At 40.7% G+C, this 16,328-nt stretch overlaps 1 protein-coding gene across 3 annotated transcripts; it reads left to right on the forward strand.

The window, feature by feature from the left end:
* The first annotated feature begins 1,253 nt into the window (after nt 1–1,253).
* On the forward strand, nt 1,254–9,370 carry AKAP5 (A-kinase anchoring protein 5). Of its 3 annotated transcripts, none has more exons than XM_072838911.1 (2): nt 1,254–1,383; nt 3,551–9,370. In XM_072838911.1, the coding sequence occupies exon 2, from the start codon at nt 3,819–3,821 to the stop codon at nt 5,103–5,105; it is 1,287 nt and encodes a 428-aa protein (XP_072695012.1). In that variant the 5' UTR covers nt 1,254–1,383; nt 3,551–3,818; the 3' UTR covers nt 5,106–9,370. The 3 variants fall into 3 exon arrangements, with proteins under 3 accessions (XP_072695012.1, XP_072695011.1, XP_072695013.1); XM_072838910.1 differs by lacking the exon at nt 1,254–1,383 and adding an exon at nt 1,471–1,718; XM_072838912.1 differs by lacking the exon at nt 1,254–1,383 and adding an exon at nt 1,471–1,666.
* Nucleotides 9,371–16,328: the final 6,958 nt, after the last annotated feature.

Consider the following 16,328-nt stretch of genomic DNA (forward strand, 5'->3'; position numbering starts at 1 on the left):
AAGATAGACTGAATTAATTACAACTTAGGCAGATGCTTAGGGATTTCCGTTTTACAACTCTGGTCTCTGACTTTACCTGTATGTTTAAGACCCTGACAGCTTAGATTCAGCTTTGCTATTGTGTCCTAATGGTTCTTCCTTAAATCTCAGAGCTACAGAATCTCACAAAGGTAAAATATATTCCTGGAAAAACATCCAAAAGCAAATAACTGAGATTTGCTTCCCCAAAGGTCATGATCCTACCAAAGAAAGGAGGTAAGTACAAATGCTTTGCAGTAATTCTTTGCTCCGCCTTAATAGGTTGTTCGTCCGGATGGTGTGCCTGGGAGGGCTCAAGGAGGAGCCAACTGTGCAACCTCAGCCTCAACCTCAGGGGGACCTCAGAGCGGGAACTCCCAGGAAGGCCCTGGTATGTAATGTTGACCCGGAAGCATGCCACCTGAGCCCTCAGCCACACTTTGGTTAATGAAACCGATGGGTTATGTGTAGAAATAAATGCTTACGGTGCTTTTCACTGTGGCTAGCAGCTTGTTTAGATAAAGCTCAGAAAATGTATGAAAATACACAACCTAGCCGTCCAGGCAGGCCGGAGGATCGATGTTGCCTGTGCCCTTTGCTCTGGTTGGGGCTGGAATTGTGAGGAGAGCCCACCTCCTGTTTCCCACCCCCCACCCCACCCCACCCCGCTTAGTGGAGAGGGAGAAGACTAAGCAGACACTGGCAATGCGTCAGGTGCAGAAGGTGGGTGGGGCTGCGGTCCTGCCCCCTCTGACCTCCGCGCACAGGCCGCAGCGCCCTGTGAGAGTATCTGTCCCCGCACCATAAGGACATCCAGAGCCACTCCTGGGAAAGTTTCTGTTTCCATTTCTATATGCAATTTTCTCCCCGAACGAGCTTTCACTCTGCACAGGTTTTAACCATGCTTTTAAAATGCATGTGTCGTGTCTAAATATTGGGCGTGTTGGAGGGAAAGAGGGCCCACAATTCAAAGCCAGGTTTTGCTATTCTCCGTCTCCGTATGCGGACCCCCCGCCCCGGCTGCCAGCGCTCCCGTGGGGCGGTCCGCGCGCGGGGCGGGGGCGGGGGGCGGGAGTGCCCGGGGCGCCCCCTCGCCGCGGGGCCGGCCGCTCGCAGGCAGCGCCCCGCCCCGGGCACTCCCGCCCCCGCCCCCCGCGCCCCGCCCCGCCCCGCCCCGCCCCGCGCGCCTCGGAGCCGCGGGCTGTGGCTCCCCGCGCGCTGGGCAGGGGGCGCCGCGGGCTGCGGTCCCGCCGCGGAGGGCTGCTCGCTGCGGTGCGACGGGCTCCCTGGGCGCCCGGCCTCGCGAGCGGCCCCCGCCCCCCCCGCCCTCGGCAGCAGGGTCTCCGGGGCCCCCGGCGCCCGCGGGTAAGCGAGGGAGGACGGCGGGGGGCGGGGGATGCCCGCGGGGCGCCCGCAGTCCCGGCCGGGGGTGAGGACCGGGCGGGTACGGCTCCTCCTCCCCGCCTGGAGGACTGTGGTTGGGGCTCCCGGCGCTGGAGTGGTGCAGCTCGCCGCGGCCCGAAGCGGGGCTCCCCGCCCTGCGTCCTCGGCCCCGCGCTCCGCCGGGGGAGACCCGGAGCTGCCCCCGCGCTTCGGCCGCAATGACAGCGGGGCCTCCCGGTTACCGCGGCGATGACCGCACCTGCGGGTGAGGAGGACCCTTTACACGCCAACACCCTGCAAAGTCTTTACGTCCGCAGGTTGTATTTTCCCCTTTACGGGGAGGGGGGGGTGGGGGTGCTAGGTGTTCGTTCGGCTATTTGTTTTATTTCTACCGTGATAGACATTCAGAAGGGAGCTGCTCAGGCTGTTGTCTTTGGGCGATCCAGGTTAACTTCGGGTGGTGCCGGCCCAAACGTGATCTGATTTCAGTATTTCTGCTGTACAGCCTCTGGTTGGCAGGGACTCAGGTGCTGAGAACTCCGAGGCGGGAGAAGACCCAGAGCCAGCTGTGATAGCTCTGGTTCTAGAGCTTATGAACGCCTTACACGAGGCGGGACGCTGTGCAATGTTCCTATGTGAGCTCCCCCGCTGTTCTAGGAGGACTTTGTCCTTCTGTCAGGGGCACAGAGTATGTAACTCCCAACCCAAAGGAATATTTACTTAGATTGTAAACTGATTTTCAGAGCTCCAGTTGCTTCTGTGGTTCATACAGTCAAGAGCTACCCAAAGAAACCTTCAGGGCTGAAGGATTTACACAAAAACCTTAGAGTCCCCTTGCTTATTGTAGGACCTCCAGCAACAAAAATTAATACAGCTTCTGTTAGATCACCGCCTCACATCTGTGTTCATTGGTGCTGTCATACTGTTCTGTGGATTAATTTTATGTTTATATATATCTAATCAGTTTGCCAGTTGCTGGCTTATCCATTATATTTGGCTTTCAAATTAGTTCCAAAGCCAAGAACAAAAGATAAAGAATTTCAAAAGCTTGATTTTAAAATAGCAAGAATTCGGTCTAATGTTGGTTCAATTAGGAGTTGATGGGCTGCATTATGGTTAAATATTTAATAATTAAATTTTTGACTAGTGAATCTAGTGCAGATTAGTATCTCTGAACGATTCATTTTTCTGATAAAACTCTGATGCCCACTTTCAGAGCATGGGCTTCAGAAACAGGCAATTTGATTGAATCCGATCTCTGTTACCTACTAGCTGTGTAATCTCAGGCAATTTGCTTAATCTCTATGCCTCAGTTTCTTCCTCTGTAAATAGTGATACCACCGCCTACTCATTTTGTAGTGTTGTGGGGAAGATTAGAGATGTATGTAAAAGTGCTTCGCATTTCTTAATGCATAGGAGTTGCTCAATATACATCAGCTATTATTATCATTCACTCTTACTGACCTTCAACTATGTGCTCATTATGGAAAATATTTGAACAGTCTATGCTTACGGAAAAAAATGTCAAAATTATACAACTAAATTTAAGAGGGGAGAATGACAGTGATGTTAAATTTCCCAGCGTATGTATGAAAAGTAGCACCTCTCTGATGGAACACACATTTTTAGAACAGAAACCTTATGGTATAATGGAAAGAACACTGGAGAGTCAGTCTTCAGTTCTAACTCTGGCTATGACCTTATCTAACTGTATGGCTTTAGGCACTCCAGCTACCCACTCTGGAGCTCAGCTGCTTCATCTGGCTGGACTCGAATGATCTCTAAGATCCTTTGTGGCTGCAGAATTCTTTATTGCATGTAATAAAAATCACCCTAGCTTGCTTACCGCCTTGCTCTGTTTTGTTATGGTCGTTTGTTAACTTGAATCTGAGTCATAAACATCCATAAAGATAGCACAGTGAAAGAACTGATAATCAGATTTGCAAATAATCCAAGTTGAAGTTTAAACAAAGAGAACAAAGCAAAATAGATTCACATTGAGATCTTTTTGATATTTTTTATTCTGTAGTCAGTAGGTTATTAGATGGCAAGCGTGCCTGATAGCATCATATATATTCAACTGAAATCTTTCTATAGAAAACAGTTGGCTGATGGCAAAATAAAATACCACTCTCTTTTCTCTCATCAGGTTGATCCTTAAAAAAAAAAAAAAATCTATCCAGTAAAGGGCTTTCATGAAGAAATTAAAGAGAGAAATTACAAGTAAGAGAAAAACTAGGAATTATACGCTGGAGAAACCACCACCTAAAATAACTGTATGGAGTAAGACACAAAGAGTGAATACATCTGAAAGAATTTTTACTTACTATGATATTTTCTGCCCATTTTTTCATCGTAAAGACTGCTAAGGAAGAGAGAATATAGTTTTCTAGAGAAAGAACGAGTGTAATGTAAAAATGGAGACCACAGTTTCTGAAATTCAAGTTGAAAGCAAGGATGAGAAGAGACCAACAGAAGTTAGTCCTCAAGATGAGAGGCAAGAGGAAAGAGCATCAGTGCTTTGCTTCAAGAGAAGAAAGAAAGCAACCAAAGCAATGAAGCCCAAGGCTAGCTCTGAAGCTGCTGGGGCAACAATGAAGTGTCCACCAGAAGCAGAAGCTTCCGATCAGCCACAGCCCCCAGGGGGTGCCTGGGCCTCAATCAAACGTCTTGTAACACGCAGGAAAAGGTCAGAATCTTCAAAGCAGCAAAAGCTCTTTGAGGCTAAAGTACAACCTGAAATCAGTGCTGAGGATGCTGATCTTTCTAAGAAAAAGGCAAAATCCGGACTTAAGATTCCTTGCATAAAATTCTCAAAAGGAGAGAAAAGAAGTAATCATTCCAAAATTATAGAAGACTCAGACTGCAGCATCAGAGTCCAGGGAGAGGCAGAACATTTGGATACAAAAGCTGCAGCCCAATCAGATGACCAGGCAACAAAGACCAAGTTGCCCCAGGATGTAAGTAAAGACGTCTCACGGAAAGGAGGTGATGAGATCTGTGAACCAAAGGTGAGCAACAGCACAACTACACCTGGAGAAAAAGTGATTTCAGTAGAACTTGGGTTAGATACCAGGCATTCTGCTGTTCACCCAGGAACTCTAATCCTTGAAGGAGATACTGAAACGATTGAGGAAAAACAGAGTGTTCAACCCCCACAAGCAAGCGCACTTGAAACTTCAGAAACAGAACAGCCACCAGTGGTTTCCGATGTTCTTCCCTCACCTACAATCCCAGATCAGCAAATTGTGGAAGAAGCTAGAAGCAATATCCTAGAAAGTGAACCAAATTGGGAAGAGCACGAAAGTAGAGAAGTTGTAGCCGAGGAGAGTGAGCCTAAAGATACTGAACTGAGCCAGGAATCTGAGCTGAGAGAAAATGAGGTCACTGCAGAGAAACCCAAACCAGAAGAAAGCAAAAGAATGGAGCCAATTGCTATTATTATTACAGACACTGAAATCAGTGAATTTGATGTTAAGAAATCTAAAAATGTCCCTAAGCAATTCTTAATTTCTATTGAAAATGAGCAAGTAGGGGTTTTTGCTAATGATAGTGGTTTTGAGGGTAGAACTTCAGAACAGTATGAAACACTCTTAATAGAAACAGCTTCTTCTCTTGTTAAGAATGCCATCCAATTGTCTATAGAACAGCTGGTTAATGAAATGGCCTCTGATGATAATAAAATGAACAATCTTCTACAGTGACTTAATTTCCAGATGATGAGAGGAAAAGAAAAAAGGCTTAATGCTAATTATTATACATATTTGTGGCATTTCTTAATCAGTTACAAATGAGAGGTTTATCATCTGTGGAACTTAAAGGTACAGTTCCAGCCCAAAAATGCTAAAGAATTAAGTTTATAAAACTCTCCTACTACTGAAATGCAGTCACTTCTGGATTAGAGGAAGTCAATACAGATTACGATGGAAGTGACATACAGGGAGTTGCTAAAATGACATGTGGAAGTTGGGGTGCTTGGGGGAAGGAAGCTGTATTTATTGAGCATTTATGATATACCAGAAACTCTTTAATATTATCTGATGTCAAAAGCCCGGTTTTCTTTTGATAGTTCAATCCTGTATATAGGTTAACATCACATTCGATTTTCAAAGCTTTTTTTTTTTTTACAGTGCACTTTTATGTTTAAAATGGTGAATAAGGTGAGCTATTTTTGTGAATGTGTGATTTACAGTTGTTACACTCATAGGCAGTAGTCTTACCTCAAAAAAAAAATTGCCTTTTCCTAATTTCAGCAGAATGTGCATATTTGAATTAAACATGAGTTTTTCTAGTCTTGCTTAAATACCATACAAAAGCCATTCACAATTTATTTCAAATAATTACCAAGTGCAAAGGTGTGGAAATAGGCAGTGCATTTTCTCTCTCCATCTTTCTTCTGCCTCAAACCTGTCTAAATCTATTTCTACATGGGGTCATCTGCTGAAAAGTTAAAAACAAAACTGAAAAAACTAAACAACAGCAACAGCAAAAACAAGAAGAGTGAAATACTGTTTCTCATCCAGGAGAAGCAAACTGCCCGAGTAACAAATTATCACAGATAACATAGGATTCATCTTGCAGGATTGCTTCTCTAGAGACCAAAATTTTCCACCTCTCCTCAAGGAGGGAATTCACAGCCAGCCCAGCAGTAAAAGTCCTAGGAAATCATAATAACTTAGTGCAAATATTACTCATTTTTGAAAAAGAATGAGCCAAGTTCATAGTTGAATAAAAAGTGAAACACTATTGCTAAAGCACATTATATTTTAATGTCAGTATTCTCTCATTGTGCCTATGTGTCAGGAGACACCAGTAACAAACATTTTACATGTATTTTGAAAATTAACTTTTTCATCAGTATTTTCAATCCAGCTAATACCTTACCAAAAAAAAAAAAAAAAATGAACTTAATATAACAATGAGAAGGGCTTATTTGCATTTTATCTGGTCATTTAAATCATCAATCTCATCAATAGTTACCTTTTTTTTGAAAAAAGTAATTCCATTTCAATATTTCCTTGTGTGAAATGGCCATAATACTACAACACACTTCCCTACCTCACAGGTAAAGATCCAAATCGTATAGTCCACACTGTCTAAACTGAGGGACAATGCTGCTCTTACAGTATATGAAGTATAGAGCTTTCCACTTGAGTTGCAAGATATTTATTAAAGAGTATTTGTACATACTTGGAGAAAAGAGTGTACATTAGATGACTGTAAATGATCTGGTGACTTCTTACATTTTTTACGGATTATGTATAGAAAGTATATGCTAATTTGTCCTATAGAACCTTCTTTGTTTCTTGCTGTGAGTAAGTGCATCTTGAGACCTTTGGCAGAAAAACTTAATCTGACTTTGGAACCGAACCAAATAATGGATATGATTAGCAAGATTCTTTGCTAAAGTGCAAAATTATTCCCCCAGACTTTTCTACCTTCATGCCTATAAACTTGGGAGGATAAACCCACAAAAATCCTTCAATTTAGCAACACAAAAGTGGATTTTCAAAACATATGACCCAAGAAATGAATTTTAGTTGTACAATATTTAAACATTAAAAAAAGACTGCTAAGTCATTCTCCCTAAAAATACTCTTAATTCACTATATGTGGTGCTAATGGACTTGGATGGCTACCAGCAAATATCATATCATATATAAAAGTGAACAATTTTTTAAAAGCTGATCAAAGTTGGTGCATTTTACAGTGTTTTAAGGAATCCTATCTTCATTTATTGCAAGAATGACTCAAGCCAATACACTTGCATTGTAAGTTTTTTAGTAATCTCTCATGAATGAAAACAAAGTATAGCACTTATCAGTGATTAAAATATTTTGGAAGGATTAGGCATATTTGGAAGTTTTAAAAACAGATATGAGATAAATATGTGTAATTAATTATTTTTGTTAAGAAAACAACTCTCTCTAGTCCTGGGTTTCTACTTTTTTTTCCACTATGGTTTGATATATATTTTTGGTTAGAATGTATTGTAATTGACTGTTTTTGTGATAAAATGTGTACTCTACTTGCATTCATTCCTAACTGGTTCCTTCTTAATCTTTTCTATTGAGAATATCTGGTGGATTAAATAAATAGGATTCCAGTCTCAAAAAGGAATCCAGAAATTAATTGGTCTCAATCTGAGTATACCTGCCACATGGCCAAATCCTATTAAAGTGAACTCTAAGGTGATCTAAATTGTTTTGTTATAGAAATAAGCAGGAATCAGATAACTTGGAAGCCTCTTATAAAATACGTTTCATTTCGATAATATTTATTTTAAGCAATTGGACCTTATATGCAAGGCATTAAATGAATATAAATAGGTCCCTATTCAGTTCCTACCCATTTGACATAATTAAAATGATCATTTAAAAGGTAATTTAGTAATACCACATTAATTTTCATTTAAATTTGCTGTGATAAATGCTGCCCTTTGAACTCAATTTACAAGGTGGGTTGCTTTATTGGATACTTGTTAATTTTTTCAGCATATTATCTTCTTCCTTTTAAGAGTCAAGTATTATTCACTTTGCTTTACAACCCAGTGAATATGAAAACCCTCTTCTATTTTATGGAGCACTATTCACTTAACATTTTCTCAAAGTACTTTATAGGATATAAAAATAGTACTGGGTAACATTTAAGTAAAGGTAGCAGAAAACAAAAGAACTTTCAAACAGAAATCATGTTCCCTGCCACCTCCTCCACCTCAAAGAATAATAAGCATGTGGCACAAATGGAATTCTTCAGAAAAGCTGCCTGCATAATTTTCTTTCAAGGTAATGCATTTGACAGTACGAAGTTTGTAATGGTCTTAATTAATGGTCCACTATTTAGTGGAATCAAAGAAACTGATTTATTTCTGAGAGATCATCTTATTTCACCAGTGTCTGTAAAAAGCCTTACTGCTTAAGGTTGTTAAAGATACCGGGTATGGGAGGGCACCAGTCAAATCTGGCTTCTGCATGCAATCCAGAGTTAACTTCATAAATGTTTAACTTCAAGTTGCCTTATTTTTTATAGTTAAAGAGTTAATTTGCAGGGAGGGGGGTGGTTTGCAGCAGAATTTTTAAAATAATTGCTAGGCTTTAGAATCCCATTGTTTGGAAAAATCCTTTTAATGTCAACTTGATGCAGATCTATAGAGTCTTCTAATTTTATCTGATACTCAATACATCAGGGGTTGATTTTTCTGCCTGCCATTTCTATATTTTTTAAAAGTCGTTGTTTATGGTTTCAGGTTCTTTAGGTTCAAATTCCTATGATGTTTTATCATGTAACATAAGGTTTCTTATACAGAATTCAAAATTTTAATAGTACATTTTGTGGTACAGTTTTGAAAAAAAATTCTTGTAATCCTTATTTAGTTACAAAAATCAAACAGAAGGAAGCTACATAAAATTTAGATGTCCTGATTAAATTCAGTTTGATTCAACATGTGTTGAGTATAACATATGCCCAACAATGTTTGTAAAGGAGACAGGCTTCCAGCCCTCCAAGAGCTCAAGCTAGGGAACAGCAACCAGAGGAACTGGGACAGTGATTAAGGCAAAGAGCCATAGGCAGTGCAGGATCATAGTGCCATAGAAGGGAGAATAAAGAGAGAGTGGTTAATTTGTCCATTGTGGGGAGGTGGGCAGTTTGAAAGCATCCAAATGCAGAGCAATTTGAAAGCATTGTTTCTAAATAGTTAAGCAGTTATGTTCATTATGATTTGTGAACAGGTGCAGAAAAAAAGCCTGCATAATGTTACATATTTATAGTAGTTCTTTGTCTGTAAAAATGTTAAGTGGATGAGCTATTATGAAAGTAAAAATTCCATTTTGTAATTTCTCATTAAAGTTAGTACTATATGACTGGATCAGATGCTAATATTTAAGAAATACTCTGTAGAAAAAGGCTTCAACTGAATTAATATATGTATGACTCAATATAGAATAAATATCGTAGTGGCTCATGTTTATTTTATTTATGTAAATCTTTTAAGAGAAAGGTGGCATATTTCCTAAAAGTATAAAGATCACACTGATGAAACTGTTGAGTTAGCACTACCAAAGATTTCTGCTCTGCTGATTGGGTGTTAGACTTTACAATGACATGCCTAGAAGAGCGCACTTCCAGCAAAGAAAAACACAAATATCTTGAATTCAATTTCAGTGAAATGTCTATCCACCTACAGGGCATTTCTGACTTTGATGCCATCTATAAATTTGACAGAAGTGTACTTGTTTTCATCATCTCTTGCTATACTCATTAGTTGTCTTTTCTACATTATATTAACCTATCAATTGTTAGTAATTTTTTTTTAAGATTTTATTTATTTGACACAGAGAGAGAGAGCAGGTCCCCACTGAGCAGAGCCTGACTTGGGGCTCCATCCCAGGACCCTTGGATCATGACCTGAGCCAAAGGCAGATACTTAACTGACAGAGCCAACCCGGGGCCCTGAATTATTTTCAATATTTTTGGCTCTCCAGATAACTAAACAATCTTGATGTGAAAATGCTTAAATTATTCAGATGTTGGGCAGCCCGTGTGGCTCAGGGGTTTAGCGCTGCCTTCAGCCCAGGGCCTGATCTTGGAGACCCAGGATCGATGTCAGGCTCCCTACATGGAGCTTCTCTCTCTCTCTCTCTCTCTCATGAATAAATAAATAAAATCTTAAAAAACTATTCAGATGTTGCCTGCTAAAGCTGAGTGTTTCAAAAGTTCTATGTTTATGAAGACACTGATTTTATTCCCCTAACATTGACAACCTTGTTTTTCCTTAAGCACAGCACAATGGCAATACAAAAGAATGTACTTTCCAAATCTTGGGACCAATTTAAAGTTGATAGTGTCATAGTGTCTGGGGTGCCTGGCTGGCTCAGTCAGCAGAGCATGTGGCTTTTGATCTCAGGGTTGTGAGTTTGTGCCCCATGTTGGGTGTGGAGATAAAAAAGAAAATAAAGTAGATAGTGTCCTAAAACTAAAACTTCTTCCAAAGCAAAATGTCTTCCTAATGTACAAACCCTGTGCATAAGATTATTTAATATTTCAAATTTTGCAGAATTTTAAAGTTCTTATTAAATCACATCTTTCTAATATAGAAGAAAGATAACACTACATTTTGCAAAACTTGTCCTCATAGGCAATTCTGCTAATCCTTTAGATCTACCATTACTGCTGAAGTCTGGAGTCCCTGACCCCTTTTTGCATGCCTACTTTTTCTCCAAAAGCTTGAAAACACCAGGGGTTAAGTTTCTGAGCTTTGGAAAGCATGAGAACAGACAGTCCCCAACTTACGATGTTCAACTAATAATTTTTTGGCTTTATGATCATGTGAAAGCAATATGCATTCAGTAGAAACTGTACCCGGGATTTTGGATTTTGATATTTCCCAGACTAACACTATGTGGCACAATACTCTGTCATAGTGCTGGACAACAGCAGCTGCAGCCCACGCTCAACCATGTGATCACGAGGGTCAGTAACCGATACACTTACAACCCATACAACCGTTCTGTATTTCACTTTAAGTACAGTAGTCAATAAATTACATGAAATGGTCAATACTTTATCATAAAGTAGGATTTGTGTTAGATGATCTTTCCCCAAATAGGCTAATGTAAGTGTTCTATGTTTAAAGTAGCTGTGCTCTAAGTGGTGATGTTTGGTGGGTTAAGTGTATTAAATGCATTTTCAACTTGTATTTTCAATTTACGATGGGTCTATAAGGACATAACCCCATCACAAATGGAGGAAGATTATATGTGTTTGTACCTGGCAACACTACACATCCGCAGAAATTCCTCAGCAAAGGTGGGCACAGGTGCCACAAACAATTAGGGAAAACCTGGGTAAGTGGAGGATGGTGTGGTGGGCCCCGGCCTAGAAAAATCCCAAACTGAAAACTGTCTCTGTAAATTCCAACTCATAACAGCAGTGGTAGCAGCATTCAGCAGTTTCTGTACATTAGCAAGACAAGATGCACTTTTCCTATGACTCATTTTGTAGCTAAACTCAAGACTTTCAGCCTCGATTTTTATTACAGTGCAATTATGGGGTAGAAATTCAGCCTTTCACAGCTATACTTGTGGCCATAAAACCCAGACCTTCCACTTCTGCACTCCTGGAAATGGGGAGCACAGGGTGACACAAAAGCAGATGAAATTATTTGTATACTTGTACTCGAAGCTTTTATTCCCAAATCCTTACTGTGACATCTACTTTCAGGGCACAGGAAGGTGGAGTCAGTCTGGCTACAAGTGGGTCTCTGGACCACATCTATGATCAGTAAGTCACCACTAATGCAGCTACAAGCACACTCCAATCCATCAAATACCCTCATACATAAATTACAGTGCAGAGGTTCCATGTAGAGCAGCTATTTGTGGCATTAAAAACCTGGGATATTGCCCCCATTTAAATACATCATCCAAAACCAGAGTATTTCCATCCTCTTGATCAGAACTAGTTAGAACTGCCCTTGTTCTCTGGGTAAGGCTGAGATGTACGGAATGCCAAGACAGTTGGTCACCACTCAATTCAAGTGAAAAAAAGTCCAGCTGACTTTCTGATCTTTTATGCGGATGTGCCACAAACAGCCTTATCAGCAGTTCAGTGAACTGCTTAGAATTATCTTTTTAGTTTTATGGGTTTCTTCTACACCCTTAATGTCTGGCTGATGTGTTTTTTCTGACCTGTGGAGGTTTAATAGTGAATGATAATCATTATGGTTCGGTAAACTCTAAAACGTATTTATATCTAGCTGATCTTAACCTTTTTTTTTTTCATTAAGGTATCATTTATATACAGTAAAATCCACCCTGTTATGTGCACAGGTCTACAGATTTTGACAGACACATATAGCTGTGTCATCTAGGGAGTATTTTTTTTTTTCTTATTCTGATTTCATAATTCTCTACACCACATGTGTATTTTAATTTCCTGGCTGTATCAGTGAGAACTGCTACCTGCTGCAGAAATTCAAAATAAGGGCTTCTTAAACCCAACATTTAAACCAGGAAGAATATTCAAGGGTGCCTCGCACATCTGCGCAAAGTGCACAGCCCGACGGCAGGAGAAGCCAGCATGTGGGGAGTGGCGCCCCCTAGTGTTTCCTGTGCATAATCTGCATGGCCATCCGTGGCCGCTCTGAATATAGCCACCAGTTTGAGGGATCTTCAAAACTGTGGTGGTGTTAACAGTGAAACAGGAGATGTTTAAAATAAAAAAAGGAGGCTTCCATTTATATGCCTTTCCTCCCACACTTTAAAAGACTGTGATGGAAAGAGAAGACAGGAACCACTAAGCTTTATAGCACCAGACTTTGCACATATGTGAAAGAAGGGCAATGTTGCAAAATGAGAACTGGTCTGGTAAAAAAACAACAACAAAAAAACCAACAATAAGAAAACAACTTGGAGACTGCTGAAATCTCTGGTCTGCATCTTATTTTTCTTAAATATGTATTTATTTTAGAGCACTCACGTGCCTGGGGGTGGGGGAAGGGGCAAAAAGAAGGAGAGAGAATCTCAAGACTTCCCCCTATGCGGAGAGCCACCATGGAGCTTGATCTCAGGGCGCTGAGGTCATGACCTGAGCCAAAATCAAGAGCCAGACAGACACTCAACTGACTGAGCCACCCAGGTGCCCCTCTGGTCTGCATTTTATTTATTTTTCTTTTTTAGATTTTTTTATTTACTTATAGACACAAAGAGAGGCAGAGACACAGGCAGAGGGAGAAGCAGGCTCCATGCAGAGAGCCTGACGTGGGACTCGATCCAGGGTCTCCAGGATCACACCCTGGGCTGCAGGCGGCGCTAAACTGCTGCGCCACTGGGGTTGCCCTCTGGTCTGCATTTTAAAACCTTTTCTCTTGCCTTTGCAAATGTTACATCCTCCTTCTAAAGAACCACCATAGGTTCTTTAGATGTTCCTCCCTACAAGGCACTTAGAACAAATGCCAGTTACCAAAAAAAAATTTAATTAGATATTTCCCTACATATGGTTTGAACTAAGTACCATATGGCTCCCACTACAGAAAAATGTGGCAAAACTGAATTCACAAGACCTCATTCTGCTAGGGCCTATTTAGTCCACACAAGTCTAACATGGACCTTCCAGAAATTTAGACCAAACAAGCAGTAACAAATACAGCTGATGAGGGCCTCCTTCTCATGCTTCCTTCCCACAAAGCCTCTTTCCCAGTCCACAGGAGAGCAAAGACCAATTCAGTTGTGCAGATCACCTTTCTCAGAGTACTACTATTCCTTCAGATTTTGACATTAAAGGACACCATAGTCTTCTAATAGTTTAAGGGAAGATATTTCTATTATCTTGATACAATATCACCAAGTTGTTTCAATGAAAAAAGTTTTAACACTGTATAAACAATGGATGATAATTTATGTGAGAGAAGGTGGGATCATTCTCTAAATTGGCTACTCAGCTATAAAATGAATTTAAGAGAAGATTTAGCGATTAGCTACAAAGTTCTAGAGTAATAATATTGCAAGCAGAAATGATGGGCGGGGAAAGGCACACCACATTCACTTAGAACTGAAAGGCAAGAAGAGTTGCAGGCAAAAGAACTCTATTTAAATCTCAGCTTACTGGATCCCTGGGTGGTGCAGCGGTTTAGCGCCTGCCTTTGGTTGGCCCAGGGCGCGATCCTGGAGACCCGGGATCGAATCCCACCGGGTCGCGCTCCCGGTGCGTGGAGCCTGCTTCTCCCTCTGCCTCTCTCTCTCTGTGACTATCATTAAAAAATAAAAAAATAAAAAAATAAATCTCAGCTTACTCAGAAAATGGAACTACTTGGAAGGAAGTGAGGGTAGAAAAGTATAAAGAACATCAACAACCAGCTTAGAGGCACCTGGCTGCTCAGACGGAGAGCACGCGACTCTGCATCTCCGTGTCACAAGTTTGAGCCCTGCCTTGGGTGTGGAGATTACTTAAAACAAATAACCCATCAGCTTAGAAAGTCAGTTTTTGAACTACAGTTGAAAAAGAAATTCCAGAAAATAATATAGAGGTCAACCTCATGGGATGTGAATGTGAAGGGAAAAAAAATGGGAGGCAAGAAATAAGGGTATATTTACTCAAATGTCCCTGGATTTATCTCTTGACCAGGGAGGACACCAAAAACTGTTTGATGTCTGATTAAAAGAGCAAATGTGATGGGGAATAAAATTCCAGAGACTTACTGTTAGAGATTTGCAAGAATCCTCAGAAATGCTTGATGTAACGACCACAATAAATGCTATGTTTTAAAAATAGTATTTACATGTAATTGGAAGCTTCTTGATCAAAGAAGGATGTCAACTCAGGTCATGGTCTTGGGGTCCTGGGATCCAGCCCCATGTCAGGGCTCCCTGCTCAGTGGGGAGTTTGCTTCTCCTTCTCCCTCTGCCGCTCTTCCCGGCTGTGCGAGCTCTCTCTCTCTCTCTCTCCCTCTCTCAAATAAAACCTTTTTTCTTTTCTTTTCTTTTTTTTTTTTTTTGAATTACAACTTACCCTATAGTATCCACTTGAGCTGGCCTTAAAACCTTTTTTCAAAAAACAGAGGGATGTCAAAACAGAAGTACCCAACACATTATGGAATCCTAGGAAAAATCTTGTTAGTTATGACTAATAAAACAAGATCCAGGAGCAGCTAAGTACTAAATAAATAGTGAATTAAACGAATAGTGATGCCAAATTTGAGCATAATGTAAAATAGATTTTTAAAAGATACATTGGTGCCACCTTTTGGCCAGATTAAAAATTTACACAAATTACAATCTACAATCACATTTGAATTTCAAAGAGACCCTGTTAGAGGCACAGTTGTTTGATTCAAACATTAAGTGAATAGATTTAAAACTGCCTTGCTGCTTATTAATACAGCTGATTTTTAATTCTATTTTTTATTTTTTAAGAATTGGGATAGAAGATAATACAAATAGAGTTTTAATGCTGAACAAATATATCTCATATTCCGTAAGTACTCCTTTAGTTCCTGACAGCCATCACAAAACTTATTTTAAGCTTTTCGGCCAGGATTAGTCAACTTTAGCACTACTGATATTTTGGGCTGGATAATTCCTTGGGGTGGGGGGAGGTTGTCTCCTGCATTGTGAGATGTTTAGCAGCATCCCTGACCTCTACCCACTGGATGCCAGTAGCAACATTCCCTCCACCCCACCCAGTTGTGACAACAGAAAACATCTCTACATTGCAAAATGTCCCCATAGTAAGGGGAATCACCCTGTGTATGGTTAACTTTAAGTTTCAACTGGCCACAGGTGCTGATATTTGGACAAACATTATTCTGGGTGTGTCTGTGAAGGTGTTTTTGGATGAGATACATTTGAATCAGTAGACTGAATAAAGCAGATTGCCTCCCCTTGTGGGTCTTGAGGCTGCTGGCTTTTGGACTGGAATTACACTATCAGCTGGCCCAGGTCTCCACCTTGCCTACTAGAGATCTTGGGACATCTCAGCCTCATATCTGTGGTGAGCCAATGCCCTATGACCAATCACCCTCTCTCTCTCCCTCCCTCTCTGCACACACACACACACTGTTCATTCTGTTTCTCTGGAGAACACAGACTAATACATGCTGGTGGAGAACCACTGTTGTTGATTACATTACCAGAAAAATACAGTAAATAGGGAAGAAAAAAAAAAAAGGCAAAGGGAACTAATGGGCAATGGCTAGATATTAACCTTTCTTTCCAGAGATGGCAGTTGGAAAGCATTGGATTAGGATGCCAATTTTCTATTCACACAGATTCTGGTTGATAAGGACTGGGCTCTATGATGCATTGTTTTGCATTACACATCCAAGATGTTACCTGGTACAGAGACTGACTTACCCCAGTGCTAGGAGGACAATATTTGGCAGACACTTCTGTAAAATAAGAACACTGTGTATAAGCTACACTAAAAAAAGG

This window comes from Canis lupus, chromosome 9 (genome assembly GCF_048164855.1).
Source record: "Canis lupus baileyi chromosome 9, mCanLup2.hap1, whole genome shotgun sequence".
NCBI lineage: Eukaryota > Metazoa > Chordata > Mammalia > Carnivora > Canidae > Canis > Canis lupus.

Bases quoted from the DNA above. Each gene is read 5' to 3' on its own strand.
- AKAP5 (XM_072838911.1), top strand. From the start codon at position 3,819: ATGGAGACCACAGTTTCTGAAATTCAAGTTGAAAGCAAGGATGAGAAG.